Source organism: Bombina bombina, chromosome 6 (assembly GCF_027579735.1).
Source record: "Bombina bombina isolate aBomBom1 chromosome 6, aBomBom1.pri, whole genome shotgun sequence".
Lineage (NCBI taxonomy): Eukaryota > Metazoa > Chordata > Amphibia > Anura > Bombinatoridae > Bombina > Bombina bombina.
In genome coordinates this window covers 106,169,108-106,185,269 of record NC_069504.1, presented here as the reverse complement: position 1 = coordinate 106,185,269, position 16,162 = coordinate 106,169,108, and the positions used below count along the sequence as shown (strand labels likewise).

The following is a 16,162-nucleotide window of genomic DNA, read 5'->3' as shown; positions in this document are numbered from 1 at the left end:
AAGGCACCTCTGTTTATTGTGCCCATACTTCAATAGGAAAGTAATAAGGCACCTATGTTCATTATTCCCATACTGCAATAGGAAAGTAATAAGGCACCTCTGTTCATTGTGCCCATACTGCAATAGTAATGTAATAAGGCACCTCTGTTCATTGTGCCCATACTGCAATAGGAATGTAATAAGGCATCTCTGTTAATTGTGCCCATACTTCAATAGGAATGTAATAAGGCACCTCGGTTAATTGTGCCCATACTTCAATAGGAATGTAATAACGCACCTCTGTTTATTGTGCCCGTACTTCAATAAAAAAGTAATAAGGCACCTCTGTTCATTATGCCCATACTTCAATAGGAATGTAATAAGGCACCTCTGTTCATTGTGCCCATACTTCAATAGGAAAGTAATAAGGCACCTCTGTTCATTATTCCCATACTGCAATAGGAAAGTAATAAGGCACCTCTGTTCATTGTGCCCATACTGCAATAGTAAGGTAATAAGGCACCTCTGTTCATTGTGCCCATACTGCAATAGGAATGTAATAAGGCATCTCTGTTAATTGTGCCCATACTTCAATAGGAAGGTAATAAGGCATCTCTGTTAATTGTGCCCATACTGCAATAGGAATTTAATAAGGCACCTCTGTTCATTGTGCCCATAATTCAATAGGAAGCTAATAAGGCACCTCTGTTCAGTGTGCCCATACTTCAATAGGAAGGTAATAACGCACCTCTGTTCATTGTGCTCATACTTCAATAGGAATGTAATAAGGCACCTCTGTTCATTGTGCCCATACTTCAATAGGAAGGTAATAAGGCACCTCTGTTCAGTGTGCCCATACTTCAATAGGAAGGTAATAAGGCACCTCTGTTCAGTGTGTCCATACTTCAATAGGAAGGTAATAAGGCACCTCTGTTCATTGTGCTCATACTTCAATAGGAATTTAATAAGGCACCTCTGTTCATTGTGCCCATACTACAATAGAAAAGTAATAAGGCACGTCTGTTCATTGTGCCCATACTTCAATATGAAGGTAATAAGGCACCTCTGTTCATTGTGCCCATACTTCAATAGGAAGGTAATAAGACACCTCTGTTCATTGTGCCCATACTTCAATAGGAATTTAATAACGCACCTCTGTTCATTGTGCCCGTACTTCAATAAGAAAGTAATAAGGCACCTCTGTTCATTATACCCATACTTCAATAAGAATGTAATAAGGCACCTCTGTTCATTGTGCCCATACTGCAATAGTAAGGTAATAAGGCACCTCTGTTCATTGTGCCCATACTGCAATAGGAATGTAATAAGGCATCTCTGTTCATTGTGCCCATACTTCAATAGGAATGTAATAAGGCACCTCTGTTCATTGTGCCCATACTTCAATAGGAAGCTAATAAGGCACCTCTGTTCATTGTGCCCATACTTCAATAGGAAGGTAATAACACACCTCTCTTCATTGTGCTCATACTTCAATAGGAATGTAATAAGGCACCTCTGTTCATTGTGCCCATACTTCAATAGGAAGGTAATAAGGCACCTCTGTTCAGTGTGCCCATACTTCAATAGGAAGGTAATAAGGCACCTCTGTTCATTGTGCCCATAACCTCTGTTCATTGTGCCCATACTTCAATAAGAATGTAATAAGGCACCTCTGTTCATTGTGCCCATACTTCAATAGGAATTTAATAAGGCACCTCTGTTCATTGTGTCCATACTTCAATAGGAATGTAATAAGGCACCTCTGTCCATTGTGCCCATACTTCAGTAGGAAGGTAATAAGGCACCTCTGTCCATTGTGCCCATACTTCAATAGGAATGTAATAAGGCACCTCTGTTCATTATGCCCATACTGCAATAGGAAGGTAATAAGGCACCTCTGTTCTTTGTGCCCATACTTCAATATGAAGGTAATAAGGCACCTCTAAAAATTAACAAATGGCAATCAGACGCATGGATCCATGTCTGACTTAACAAAAAAATATAATAAACAAATCTAAAAGTATCTAAAAATATCCAATGGAGTAAAGCATGTGATGCTGACTTGGTGAGCCAGTGATGAAGAGTTAAAAGGACATGTACATTCAATAATATAAACAACCTAAGTGAGTGATTGAGTGCACACAATAGCTGTCAACAAAGAAAAATAGCGTTCACAAAAAGTAGTGTTCACAAAAAATAGTGTTCACAAAAATTGGCGTACATAAAAATGTTCAAATGTTCAAACCAGTTATATGTAAGTGAGTCCCGTAGTGTTTCCTCCAAATTGACGTGTAGAAATATAATGTGAAGTCAATAATAATAAAATGTTAACGTTGAGTGGGTTAAATTATTGTGGTTCAGCTTCTAAATTAAAAAGTTGTAAATCCGTGAGGTGTTGAAAAAATAAAAATAAAAATAACTTGTGAAAAAATCCACGTGGAAAACTTGAGTTCAAATGGTAAACAATGTTCAAAAATCATAAGACAAAAATAAAAAATCAGTGATAATATTACAAAACACTAAAGATTTAGTGAAAACAAATCCTTAATTCAGATGTTTAAAAATCCTTGGTAAGATCCATAACAAACAAATACATTGATAAAATACCTAAAAGGGAACAAAAGAGAAACAAATAGTGAAACACTGTATATAATAAATAATATGGGTAATTAAAACCATGATCATTTCAACACTGACCCTACTTAAAGCTCCCAGATCTGATACAGTATAGTCTTGAGAAAGGCCTAGTCTAGGCCGAAACGCGTTGGCATACTGGTGAGCTTGGTTTTAATTACCCATATTATTTATTATATACAGTGTTGCACTATTTGTTTCTCTTTTGTTCCCTTTTAGGTATTTTATCGATGTATCTGTTTGTTATGGATCTTACCAAGGATTTTTAAACATCTGAATTAAGGATTTGTTTTCACTAAATCTTTAGTGTTTTGTAATATTATCACTGATTTTTTATTTTTGTCTTTTGATATTTTTGTCTTATGATTTTTGAACATTGTTTACCATTTGAACTCAAGTTTTCCACGTGGATTTTTTCACAAGTTATTTTTATTTTTATTTTTATTTTTTCAACACCCCACGGATTTACAACTTTTTAATTTAGAAGCTGAACCACAATAATTTAACCCACTCAACGTTAACATTTTATTATTATTGACTTCACGTTATATTTCTACACGTCAATTTGGAGGAAACACTACGGGACTCACTTACATATAACTGGTTTGAACATTTGAACATTTTTATGTACGCCAATTTTTGTGAACACTATTTTTTGTGAACACTACTTTTTGTGAACGCTATTTTTCTTTGTTGACAGCTATTGTGTGCACTCAATCACTCACTTAGGTTGTTTATATTATTGAATGTACATGTCCTTTTAACTCTTCATCACTGGCTCACCAAGTCAGCATCACATGCTTTACTCCATTGGATATTTTTAGATACTTTTAGATTTGTTTATTATATTTTTTTGTTAAGTCAGACATGGATCCATGCGTCTGATTGCCATTTGTTAATTATTATATGTATTAAAATGTACTTTTTACTAGCCTTTTAAGCTTTTTAGCTTACTTTCTCCCCATTTTAAATTTTATACTGTTAGCCTACTAGGAGGCTATTTAGTTAGTAAGCTTAAGGCCCTGGGTGCAGCGCTCGGTCCACTTCTCATGTTCTAATAAGGCACCTCTGTTTAGTGTGCCCATACTGCAATAGGAATGTAATAAGGCACCTCTGTTTATTGTGCCCATACTTCAATAAGAATGTAATAAGGCACCTCTGTTCATTGTGCCTATACTTCAATAGGAAGGTTATGCAGTATCTAATTGTCTTTGTTGACACATCTGTAATTTGATTTAGATTTTTTTCTCAATATAGGGGGTCTTGAGATTTCCAACATTCATACCATATTTTTCTTTTTTCAATGCAAAAGTTCAATAACGTTAAAAATCATTATCTTTTGAATGAATTATAGAAAATGTAAGCATTCCATTATTATGTCAGCTATATCAGTATGTTTGGGATACTGACAGATTTTCTCTGTTATTGTCAGGGAGTTACAAAAGTAAATAATGCAGTACTGCTGGAAAGTCTGAGGCAAAACAGAAATCGTTAATGTTCTAAAATGAAATATGACCGAGTGCTTTGACTAAAAAATCAGCTTCTGTAACCAAACACAAGGTTTAGTGGGATGTGCAATGAATAGGGGAACTAATAGAGTCCACAAAATACCACTTTCCCCAAGAAAAATTAAACACAAAATAATAAACTGTATATATAAAAAATTCTCTGCAATATACAGTACTTTTATTATTTATTTTGTCCCCTTTTACTGTAATTACAATCTTAAATTGTGAGCTTTTCAGTTCCTTTAAGAAATGGAAGTGCAGAACACATATATTCCGCACAGCTATTGGTTGCACACTCTAGTGACCAATTTATAACTGTCCCTAATTGACCACAGCAGAGAAGACAACATGACAGCTCCCATTGTTTTATAGACACTAAAACTTTACACTTATTTTGACAATATTTAAACAGCTAATGAAACTTTAAAAAACATAGCTACATGTTATTTTTTAGACTAATCTTTTCTTTGAATGCATCATTCTATCTAGCATTTATTTAGTGTTTATTTAGCATTTATAATGAAAGTACATTTTTTATTTATATGAGTTATCATTTTATGTTACCATCTCAAAGTGTTTAATGTCATTTGCCAACTTCATAAACCCCACTAGTCTGCCCTGTATCTGGAGTTCATGTGTAACCTGTGAGATTAATGGACAGGTTAGTTAGTAAAAAGGACTAGTTGCATCACTAGATGCATCACCCAGGGTTAAAATACGTCACAAAAGGCTTGAATATTTGTTTTTGTCTTTAAGCACAAGTCCTTAGAAGGGACATGATACTCTTTTCAGTTCCATGTAAAAGAGAATGTTTCAAAATGTATTACATAGCTTTCGGCGATTAACAGGGGTGCGTTTCTAACGAGGCTTTTTTTTCTAACGCTACCTTAAGCCAATGCTGGTATTACAGGTTTTTTTAAACCTGGCGTTAGCCACAAAAAGGTGAGCGGAGAGCAGAATTTAGCTCCACATCTCACCTCAATACCAGCGTTGCTTACGGTAGAGGTAAGCTGGCTAAACGTGCTCGTGCACAATTTCCCCAGAGGAAGCAATGGGGTTGAGCTGGCTTGAAAAAAACCTAACACCTGCAAAAAAGCAGCGTCCAGCTTCTAACGCAGCCCCATTGTTTCCTATGGGGAAATAAAAAATATGTCTGCACCTAACACCCTAACATGAACCCCGAGTCTAAACACCCCTAATTTTACACTTATTAACCCTTAATCTTCCGCCCCAGACAACGTCGCCACCTGCATTATACTATTAAACCCTAATCTGCCGCTCCGGACACCGCCGCCACATACATTACACTAATGAACCCCTAATCTGCTGCCCCCAACATCGCCGACACCTACATTATATTTATGAACCCCTATTCTGCCCCCCCAACGTCGCCGCAACTATATTAAATTAATTGACCCCTAATCTGCCACCGCCAACGTCGCCGCCACTATAATAAAGTTATTAACCCCTAAACCTAAGTCTAACCCTAACCCTAACACCCCCCTAACTTAAATATAATTTAAATACATCTACATAAAATAACTACAATTAAATAAATTATTCCTATTGAAAACTAAATACTTACCTATAAAATAAACCATAAAATAGCTACAATATAACTAATAGTTACATTCTAGCTAGCTTATGATTTATTTTTATTTTACAGGCAACTTTGTATTTATTTTAACTAGGTACAATAGTTATTAAATAGTTATTAACTATTTAATAACTACCTAGCTAAAATAAGTACAAAATTACCTGTAAAATAAATCCTAACCTAAGTTACAATTACACCTAACACTACACTATCATTAAATAAATTAACTAAACTACCTACAATTAATTACAATTAAATTCAATAAACTAAATTACGAAAAAAAACACACTAAATTACAGAAAATAAAAAAGAATTACAAGAATGTTAAACTAATTACACCTAATCTAATCCCCCTAATAAAATAAAATAGCCCCCCAAAATAATAAAATTTCCCTACCCTATACTAAATTACAAATAGCCCTTAAAAGGGCCTTTTGTAGGGCATTGCCCCAAAGTAATCAGCTCTTTTACCTGTAAAAGAAAAATACAATACCCCCCCAACATTAAAACCCACCACCCACACACCCCTACTCTAAAACCCACCCAATCCCCCCTTAAAAAAAACTAACACTACCCCATTGAAGATCTCCCTACCTTGAGCCGTCTTCACCCAGCCGGGCACAAGTGGTCATCCGATCCGGGCAGAAGTCTTCCGATCTGATGGGGCAGAAGAGGACATCCAGACCGGCAGAAGTCTTCATCCTATGCGGGAAGAAGAGGACATCCGGACCGGCAGAAGGCTTCATCCAAGCGGCATCTTCTATCTTCTTCCATCCTACGAGGAGCGACTCCATCTTGAAGACATCCGGCGCGGAGCATCCTTCCAGCACGATGGACTAACGACGAGACTAACGACGAATGACGGTTCCTTTAAATGACGTCATCCAAGATGGCATCCCTCGAATTCCGATTGGCTAATAGGATTCTATCAGCCAATCGAAATTAAGGTAGGAAAAATCTGATTGGTTGATTTAATCAGAAATAGGATTGAAGTTCAATCTGATTGGCTGATTGGATTCAGCCAATAGAATTGACCTCATATTCCTACCTACCTTTTCCTACCTTAATTCTGATTGGCTGATAGAATCCTATCAGCCAATCGGTATTCGAGAGACCCCATCTTGGATGACGTAATTTAAAGAAACTGTCATTCGTCATTAGTCCATCGTGCTGGAAGAATGCTCCGCGCCTGATGTCTTCAAGATGGAGTCGCTCCTCATCGGATGGAAGAAGATAGAAGATGCTGCTTGGATGAAGCCTTCTGCCGGTCCGGATGTCCTCTTCTGCCCGCATAGGATGAAGACTTCTGCCGGTCTGGATGTCCTCTTCTGCCCCATCGGATCGGAAGACTTCTCCCCGGATCGGATAACCACTTGTGCCCGGCTGGGTGAAGACGGCTCAAGGTAGGGAGATCTTCAATGGGGTAGTGTTAGGTTTTTTAAAGGGGGATTGGGTGGGTTTTAGAGTAGGGGTGTGTGGGTGGTGGGTTTTAATGTTGGGGGGGTATTGTAATTTTCTTTTACAGGTAAAAGAGCTGATTACTTTGGGGCAATGCCCCGCAAAAGGCCCTTTTAAGGGCTATTTGTAATTTAGTATAGGGTAGGGAAATTTTATTATTTTGGGGGGCTTTTTTATTTTATTAGGGGGATTAGATTAGGTGTAATTAGTTTAACATTCTTGTAATTCTTTTTTTATTTTCTGTAATTTAGTGGGGTTTTTTTCTCGTAATTTAGTTTATTGAATTTAATTGTAATTAATTGTAGGTAGTTTAGTTAATTTATTTAATTATAGTGTAGTGTTAGGTGTCATTGTAACTTAGGTTAGGATTTATTTTACAGGTAATGTTTTACTTATTTTAGCTACAAAGTTGCCTGTAAAATAAAAATAAATCAAATAAAAATAAATCATAAGCTTGCTACAATGTAACTATTAGTTATATTGTAGCTATCTTATGGTTTATTTTATAGGTAAGTATTTAGTTTTCAATAGGAATAATTTATTTAATTGTAAATATTTTATTTAGATGTATTTAAATTATATTTAAGTTAGGGGGGGTTAGGGTTAGGTTCAGACTTAGATTTAGGGATTAATACCTTTAATATAGTGGCGGCGACATTGGGGGTGGCAAATTAGGGGTTAATAAATGTTAGTAGGTGTTGGCGATGTTAGGGACGGCAGATTAGGGGTTAATAAAATGTAACTAGTGTTTGCGAGGCGGGAGTGAGGTGGTTTAGGGGTTAATACATTTATTAAAGTGGCGGCGATGTCCGGTCGGCAGATTAGGGGTTAATAATTGTAGGTAGGTGGCGGCGACGTTGGGGTCGGCAGATTAGGGGTTAATAAATATAATGTAGGTGTCGGCGATGTTAGGGGCAGCAGATTAGGGGTTCATAAGTATAATGTAGGTGGCGGCGATGTCCGGTCGGCAGATTAGGGGTTAAAACATTTTATTATAGTGTTGTGGGGGGGCCCTTAGTTTAGGGGTTAATAGGTAGTTTATGGGTGTTAGTGTACTTTTGAGCACTTTAGTTAAGAGATTTATGTTCCGGCGTTAGCCCATAAAACTCTTAACTACTGACTTTTAAATGCGGTAGGAGTCTTGACAGGAGAGGGTCTACCGCTCATTTCTTCCAAGAGTCGTAATACCAGCGTTTGGCAAATCCTATTAAAAAGATAGGATGCGCAATTGACGTAAGGAGATTTGCGGTAGCCTCGAGTCGCGGAAGAAAAGTGAGTGGTGAGCCTCTACCTGTCAGACTCGTAATACCAGCTTTAGGTAAAAAGCAGCGTTGGTACCTCTCAACGCTGCTTTTTAAGGCTAACGCAAAACTCGTGATCTCGGTGATTGTTTTTTTTGTTTGTTGTTTAAATAGATGTTTCTTTGGTAAATAAATCTAAGTTTCTCTGTCTCTAACAGCCAATAAGTGTTGAGACCCAGTTGTACACAGTCACAAACTCTCATTTACATAAGATTTTACTCACATACAAAAAGTATTTTTAGCATTTTTAACTGTTGTTCTTTAGTAATATGTCCCTTAAAGGGGAAGATTAGTGATAGTTTCTATACTATAGCAGGCACATACCCCAGTACACGCTTTTCTCTGCACAGTACAGTAACTTTACGTATTACATACATTTTGCCAAAAGGCTGAAATAGCTGTTTGTGGCCTGTTTATTTCAGACTGTATTTTAAAGCATGCCTAAGAAAAAGTGAATCTAAATTTTAAAATACTTATTATGCACAGTTGGTATTTCTGTGTATGTGGTAATCATTTTGATCAAAATATTTTACAGCTGAAATTCACAGTGACAGTGTCATTTTAAGAGATGATTTTGATTCACACAAGCAACAGGAATTGAATCCAAATATCTGGTATGTACAAAAAAAATCTGCATTACTTTTTGCTGCTTTTAGTTTAAATAAATATACGAATTATCAAGATATGTAAAATTGATTATGAAAAATATAAGTTAACCGGTGTATATGAAATTAAATGGACATTTAGGGGACATTACTGTAAAATGTGTTTCCCCTTAATGTTTCCCAAATTACTTATTATGCTTACTGTATATATGGGAAATTGTCCCTTTATGTTTATTTTTGTATTTTAAAAATCTGGTGTTGCTCATTAAAACCATTGTATGTTGTTCTCCAGAACATACCCATAACAATGAGCTGAAAAATAAAACTATTGGAAACACACTAAAAGGGAGAACATTTTACAATGTTCTTTTAAACTGCAGGGTACAACTACAGTAGAATGGTTACTATTCACCATGTTTTTGTTTTTCCTATTGTACCTGTATCTTTCTTATTGTAACCTTTTGCAGGTGCTGGTAGGTGAAGCTCTGCATAATCGTACTGGGTGCTGCCATCTTGGAGTGTATTGTTGTACCATGTGACTGTGTGTTTCCACAGACCAGTGCCATTGCTGGCTTTGTAACAGTTGTACTTTGCATTTTCAGTTAGCTCGTACATAATAGCGTAGAGGTTTTACATTTTTGCTGTTTTTAACACAATTTAAAAGTTACATAAAAAATATTAAAAAATACTTCAGCTATAATATAAAGCAATGCAGCCTCTGCAAAAACATAGAGGTTCGGCTTATAAACTGAAGTGCAGGATATGGCTTGTCAAAAAGTAAATGTATACTGCTTTTGTTACAGGGTGCAATACTTATAGGGACATAAAAACCCAACAAATGTATTTCATTATTCAGACAGAGCAAGCAATTTTAAACAACTTCCTAATTTACTTCTATTATCCAATTTGCTTTAATCTCTTGGTATCCTTTGTTGAAAACCACACTTAGGAAGGCTCAGGAGCAGCCAGCAATGCACTACTGGGAGCTAGCTGATGATGTATGCTTCTTGTCATTGCCTAACTGGATGTATTTAGAATAGCTCCCATTAGGGAACTGCTGCTCCTTCAACAGAGGATACCAAGAGAATGAATCAAGTTTGATAATAAAAGTAAACTGGGAAGTTGTTTAAAATGGTATGCTCTATGTGAATCATGAAAAAAAAATGGGATTTCATATCAATTTAGACTTAACATGGCTTTGCCCTTTGTAAAGGTGCGAAGATTCACTAACCAGCACCATAATGGGTTAAAAATGAAAGAATGGATGTAAAGAGTGCTGCAAACACAGGAGGAAAATCAATATCATGGCGATTAGTAACAATTCTACTGTAGTCGTGGCCCTTTAATATGACTGTCAGACCTATAATGTCATCTTTCTTATGCAGGGGCGGAGCTACCATTCGTGCAGCAAGTACAATGGCACCAAGGTCCAAGTGTAGAGGGGGCAGCCAGTTTATACATAGGCATGTGCTTATGTTGTCATTATCTGTACATATAGATGCTCATCATCATTATATATATAAATCTTTAGGTAAAAAAGAACTCTCACCAAACTGGTCAGGAAGGCACCAGGGTGCTGAATAGAATAAATTAGCAAGAAAAAAAGCACTCTCTGGTTTAAAAAAAACAATAGTATATTTTACTAGGGTGACGTTTCGAGGTATGTCTGAGGAATGGGTGAATACCTCGAAACGTCACGGTAGTATACTATTTGTTTGTTTGTTTTAAACCAGAGAGTGCTTTTTTCTTGCTAATTTATATATATATATATATATATATATATATATATATATATATATATTTATATAATAGCCAAAGTACTGTGTATGCACTCTCACCGTCAGTACACAACCGCCAGGGTGCTATAGAAAATAGTAGATAAATGCAAGAATTAAGCACTCTCTGGTCTTCAGCCGTCTGTGATACAACAAAATTTTGCATTTATGTATTTATATATATATATATATATATATATATATATATAGAAAGTCCTGAATAGCGCATTCAAACTCGCTCACAGTTGTAGTATCAGGGTGCAAAAAAGTGGATAAACAGATCCCAAAGGAAGGGGTGAATGCCCCGAAACGTCACGCATTAAAGTTTGCTGTGGCTTAAATCCAGAGAGTGCAATCATTGTATATATATAAAGGGCGTAGAGGGAATCTGCTGAAAAGCAGACTTGAAGTAAAAAGGTTTGTCATTGTGAACCTAATTTGCATATCTTACCCAGAATCCTGTGCATCATTGGAAACAATGTAATTCAGAGGTTTTCTGTGGGAAAAATAAGCCTTCTGGCCTGTCTAGATTTGTTAATGAACTACACAATGAGTTTATATCATTATACAGAGAAAATGTATTAATGCTTTCAGACTGTCTAGCTTTCCAGTGCTAACTGAAACTACTGTTTAAAATGGACTGTAAGCACTGTGCATTTAAATCTATTCAGTATAAATATGCTGCTAACCTACGTTTGCCCTAAATATTCACTCTACAAACGTCTATCTTGTAAATGAAAAATGTACTTTAAAGGGACAGTCAATTCAAAATGTATATTTCATGATTCAGATAGGGCATTCAATTTTTAACAACTTTCCAATATACTTTTATCATCAAATGTGCTTTGTTCTCTTGGTATTCTTTATTAAAAGCTAAACTTAGGTAGTCTTATATGCTAATTTCAAAACCCTTGAAGGTCGCCTCTTATTTCAGTGCATTTTGACAGGGTTTTTTTAGAGCTAGATAGCTGTAGTTGATGTGTTCCATATAGATAACATTGTGCTCACTCCTGTGAAGTTACCTAGGAGTCATTGGCTAAAATGCAAGTCAGTCAAAAGAACTGAGATACGAGGCAGTCTGCAGAGGCTTAGATACAAGGTAATCACAGAGGAAAAAAGTGTATCAATATATAACAGTGTTGGGTATGCAAAACTGGGTAATGGATAATAAAGAGATTATCTATATGTTTAAACAATAAAAATTAAATTGTATCTTGCTTTCAAGTCTATAAAGGAAAAAGTGGCCAAACTGTTTCTTCCTTTATTGGTGTAATAAAGAGGGCAGTACACTATGTATTGGCTTATTGGCTGCATAGTCATCAAAGGGAAAAAAGGAGTTTTAACCAGAGCTGCTTGAGTTTGGGTATGTTTTTAACTTACAAAAAAATAGACTTTTGTAGTATGAACAAACACACTTAGGTTAGTGGTATGTGTACAGAGTTTTCATTTTTTTCTTGCATGATTCAGACCAGGGGTCAAGTCTTACAAAAAAAGTGTGGCAACTCAACAAGTCTTCCACCCCCCTCACAATTAATATTGTTTTATACACACACACACACCAGTTAAGGGCTGAATGGTTGCATTTGGGTCTGAGAATCCTCCTCTGTCCCAGTGTCTCACCCACTTAAGGTGCAATAGTCCTATTTCTGCTGAGGGGAGCTAAATAACCCTAGAGCAAGTAACAAAAAAATGTAAGCACCATATGTTACACACACTTTAGGGTGATCACATTGCAGGGCTGCTGACAGGCTTGCATTTAATGTATTGTAGGAAGTATTACTGCCCATTACTAGAGGATCTCACTATCCCTCTAACCAGACTGTGCTCCAGCTCCTCCCACCAGCAGCAGCAGTGTTTACTGAAGTTTTTCTGTTCTCTGTCCAGGGGGAACTTAGTTCCTCTTGCAAAAATAGTGCAGGAACTCCGTTCCCATGCGTTCCTGCTCGACTTGACCCATTATTCAGACAGAGAATATCATTTTAAACAGCTTTCCAATTTACTTATATTATCAATTTTACTTCATTCTCTTGTTATCTTTTGTTGAGGAAGGAGAAATGCATTACTGGGAACTAACTGAACACATTGGTAAGCAATGGTAAGAGGCAAATATGTGCAGCCACCAATCAGCAGCTAGCTCCCAGCTCCTGAGCTTAACTGGGTATGCTTTTCAACAAAGGATATCAAGAGAACTGATACAATTAGATAATAGAAGTAAATTGGAAAGATGATTACAATTGCATGGTCTATCTATCTAAATCAATAAGGAAAAATAAAGAGTTTCATGTCCCTTTAATTTTTAATTCTATGTCCCTATAATTAAACATTTTAAAGTGGTTTTAATGATGTCATACAAATATAAGTCTGTATGCTTGTATGTGTATGCACATGTATATATTCATTCATTCATTTATTAATTTATTTATTTAAAGGGACACTGAAAGTAAAATAAATTCAAAATCTTTAAAAAGTAGTGTATATTAACCTTGACCAAATGCTTTTTACATATATAATTCAGTCCCATGTGGGTCCTATTGTTTATAACCCCCAAATGTTGGTCTATTGACTCTGCACTTTTAAAATTTTCAACCAATGTGGTAATTAACTTAAAAGTGCTTATGAACATTTTAGAGGTTATTTTTCAATTGATGACTTTGTATTAAATATCCACACAATTATAAGCGTCATAGTTTAATTATACCTCTAATATTGTGAACATTCAAGGCTCTTTGTGGTTACCATTTTAAATGACATTTATATTCTTGTTTCTCCTAAAACTATAAGAAAATAAAAAATACAAAAGGCATCTGAGAGGTAGCAGATGTTTCCCTTCCATTACAATGTTGAATCAGTCAGTATGGACAAAGGTAACATCCGGCAAAGAGGAGAGATCCTGGCGGCTGCTCACAAATAAGGAAAGATAAACATGAAAGGTGTCAATGGATTCAGTGACATCCAGTATTATAGATACAGATGCAGCAGGAGTTATTTGCTGCTGCCAAATACAGCTTTATGGCTGGGAGGAATGCTGTAAAAATATTCAGAGAATAAGAATGACACACAAGCACTATAGACTTGAATAATAAAAAAATAAGCAGACTTTAGCCCTCGGTGAATGGAGACATTCAGTTCACAGCTTTGATAGTAGTGAGGTCCTGGTGAGTTAGGTTGGGGGGGGGGATATCTCTGTATCCTGAATATTAAAATTGGGTTAGCAGCTGTTATTGTGTAGAGCATCAAATACATCAGGTATAGAGCACCAAAGAACGAGGTTTTGTTGGGGACTAATGAATGACATAATTATTGTACCTTGGTGTTCTTAGAAATTAAAGGGATGCTATAGTAATTTTGGTGCATCTAAATGAGGGCATTTCAATGATTATTAATTATTTTGTTTGTTTTTCCTGTGCTATAAAAATGTGTTTTTGTTTGTATGCTTGTTGGGCTTGTACTTGCCCACCAGATTATATAATTTTAGGGGGGCAGAAAGAAAGAATGTAAATAAGTGCCCCAAGCATTCTTTAGTAGGTGCTGTTTTTGTTTGGTGAACATATTATTATATATTATATATACAGATGATATAAAATAAAATATGCTTAGTATTAGCATTTGGCAGCAGAGGATTGTGGGAATTGTATTTTCAGATATTGCTCTGTAGCCTAGTGCTGTAGTGAGGAGGACAGTCAGTTCCTTCAGTAGTGTCCTGTTACCTGTATTAAGTATATATATTATATAACATTTGGGTTTAGTGTCCCTTTAATTCCCTGACACAGCAGATAATGTAATATCATAATATAATAATTGATTGTGGAGTTTAATTTCAGAGTTTTCATTTTTTTTTTAAACTTCGATTGGGAACTGTGGCAGAAGCATAACGTTTTTGTTATTTTATATCCGTGTATATATATATATATATATATATATATATATATATATATATATATATATATACAGGGGTTGAAAAGGTTGCCCAAGAGCTAGTGGTCCCATGAAATTTCTTAGTGGTCCCACTTTTTCAACTCCAAATTTTTGCAATGCCATATGTAAACTTGTATTACGCCGTTATATGCATCTAATAAAGTATTAATAATAAAGTATTAAGCATAAAACACTCTTTGTATACAATTATATACTAATACATATTTTAAACTTATTCTCATAATTAAAAAGAGAATATTTTTGATCACATGGCAGCAAGCTGAGGCAGGAATAATTGCACGTACAGTACATACAGTATATAGCCAGGGATATACACACACTCAGATATATACGCACACACATACACACAATCACAGATGCACACAAACACTTTCTCACACAAGCTCTCTCTTACACACTCACACACACTCACTCTCACACACTCTTACAAATAAGACTTGCACTTTTAAACACTCTGTCACACAGTTTCTCTCACATGTATTCTCACTTTCTCACAAACACATTCTATTTCTCACTCTCTTATTCTCTTTAACACACACAAACTCTCTTACACACAATTGTTTTGCAGTTACTATGGAGGTGGCACATTTATTACTGTAGCACCCCTACTGCTTAAAGGCACTGACTGCCATACCTTTACTAGGTAGTTTTTATACATATCCTATTCTACAGCAGGATAAGGATAATGATAAATAATAAAAGTAGGAGTAAGTAAATATGATACCCTCTGCCATCTCCACTGTGCAGCCATTGATAGGGTACAAGCAAAGGCCTAGATTTGGAGTTTGGCGGTAGCCGTGAAAACCAGCGTTAGAGGCTCCTAACGCTGGTTTTAGGCTACCTCCGGTATTTGGAGTCAGTCAAAAAAGGGTCTAACGCTCACTTTTCCATACCGCAGATCCCCTTACGTCAATTGCGTATCCTATCTTTTCAATGGGATCTTTCTAACGCCGGTATTTAGAGTCGTGTCTGAAGTGAGCATTAGAATTCTAACGACAAAACTCCAGCCGCAGAAAAAAGTCAGTAGTTAAGAGCTTTCTGGGCTAACGCCGGTTCATAAAGCTCTTAACTACTGTACTCTAAAGTACACTAACACCCATAAACTACCTATGTACCCCTAAACCGAGGTCCCCCCACATCGCCGCCACTCGATTAAATTTTTTTAACCCCTAATCTGCCGACCGCCACCTACGTTATACTTATGTACCCCTAATCTGCTGCCCCTAACACTGCCGACCCCTGTATTATATTTATTAACCCCTAATCTGCCTCCCACAACGTCGCCGCCAACTACCTACAATAATTAACCCCTAATCTGCCGACCGCAAAGCGCCGCCACCTACATTATAGCTATGTACCCCTAATCTGC

At 36.2% G+C, this 16,162-nt stretch overlaps 1 protein-coding gene across 1 annotated transcript in view; it reads left to right on the top strand.

Moving 5' to 3' along the window:
• Positions 1-16,162, top strand: part of RELN (reelin) — a 957,839-nt gene that overhangs the window by 431,785 nt on the left and 509,892 nt on the right. Inside the window, 1 exon segment of the mRNA XM_053716545.1 lies at positions 9,013-9,091. Coding sequence (XP_053572520.1) covers positions 9,013-9,091 — 79 coding nt within the window.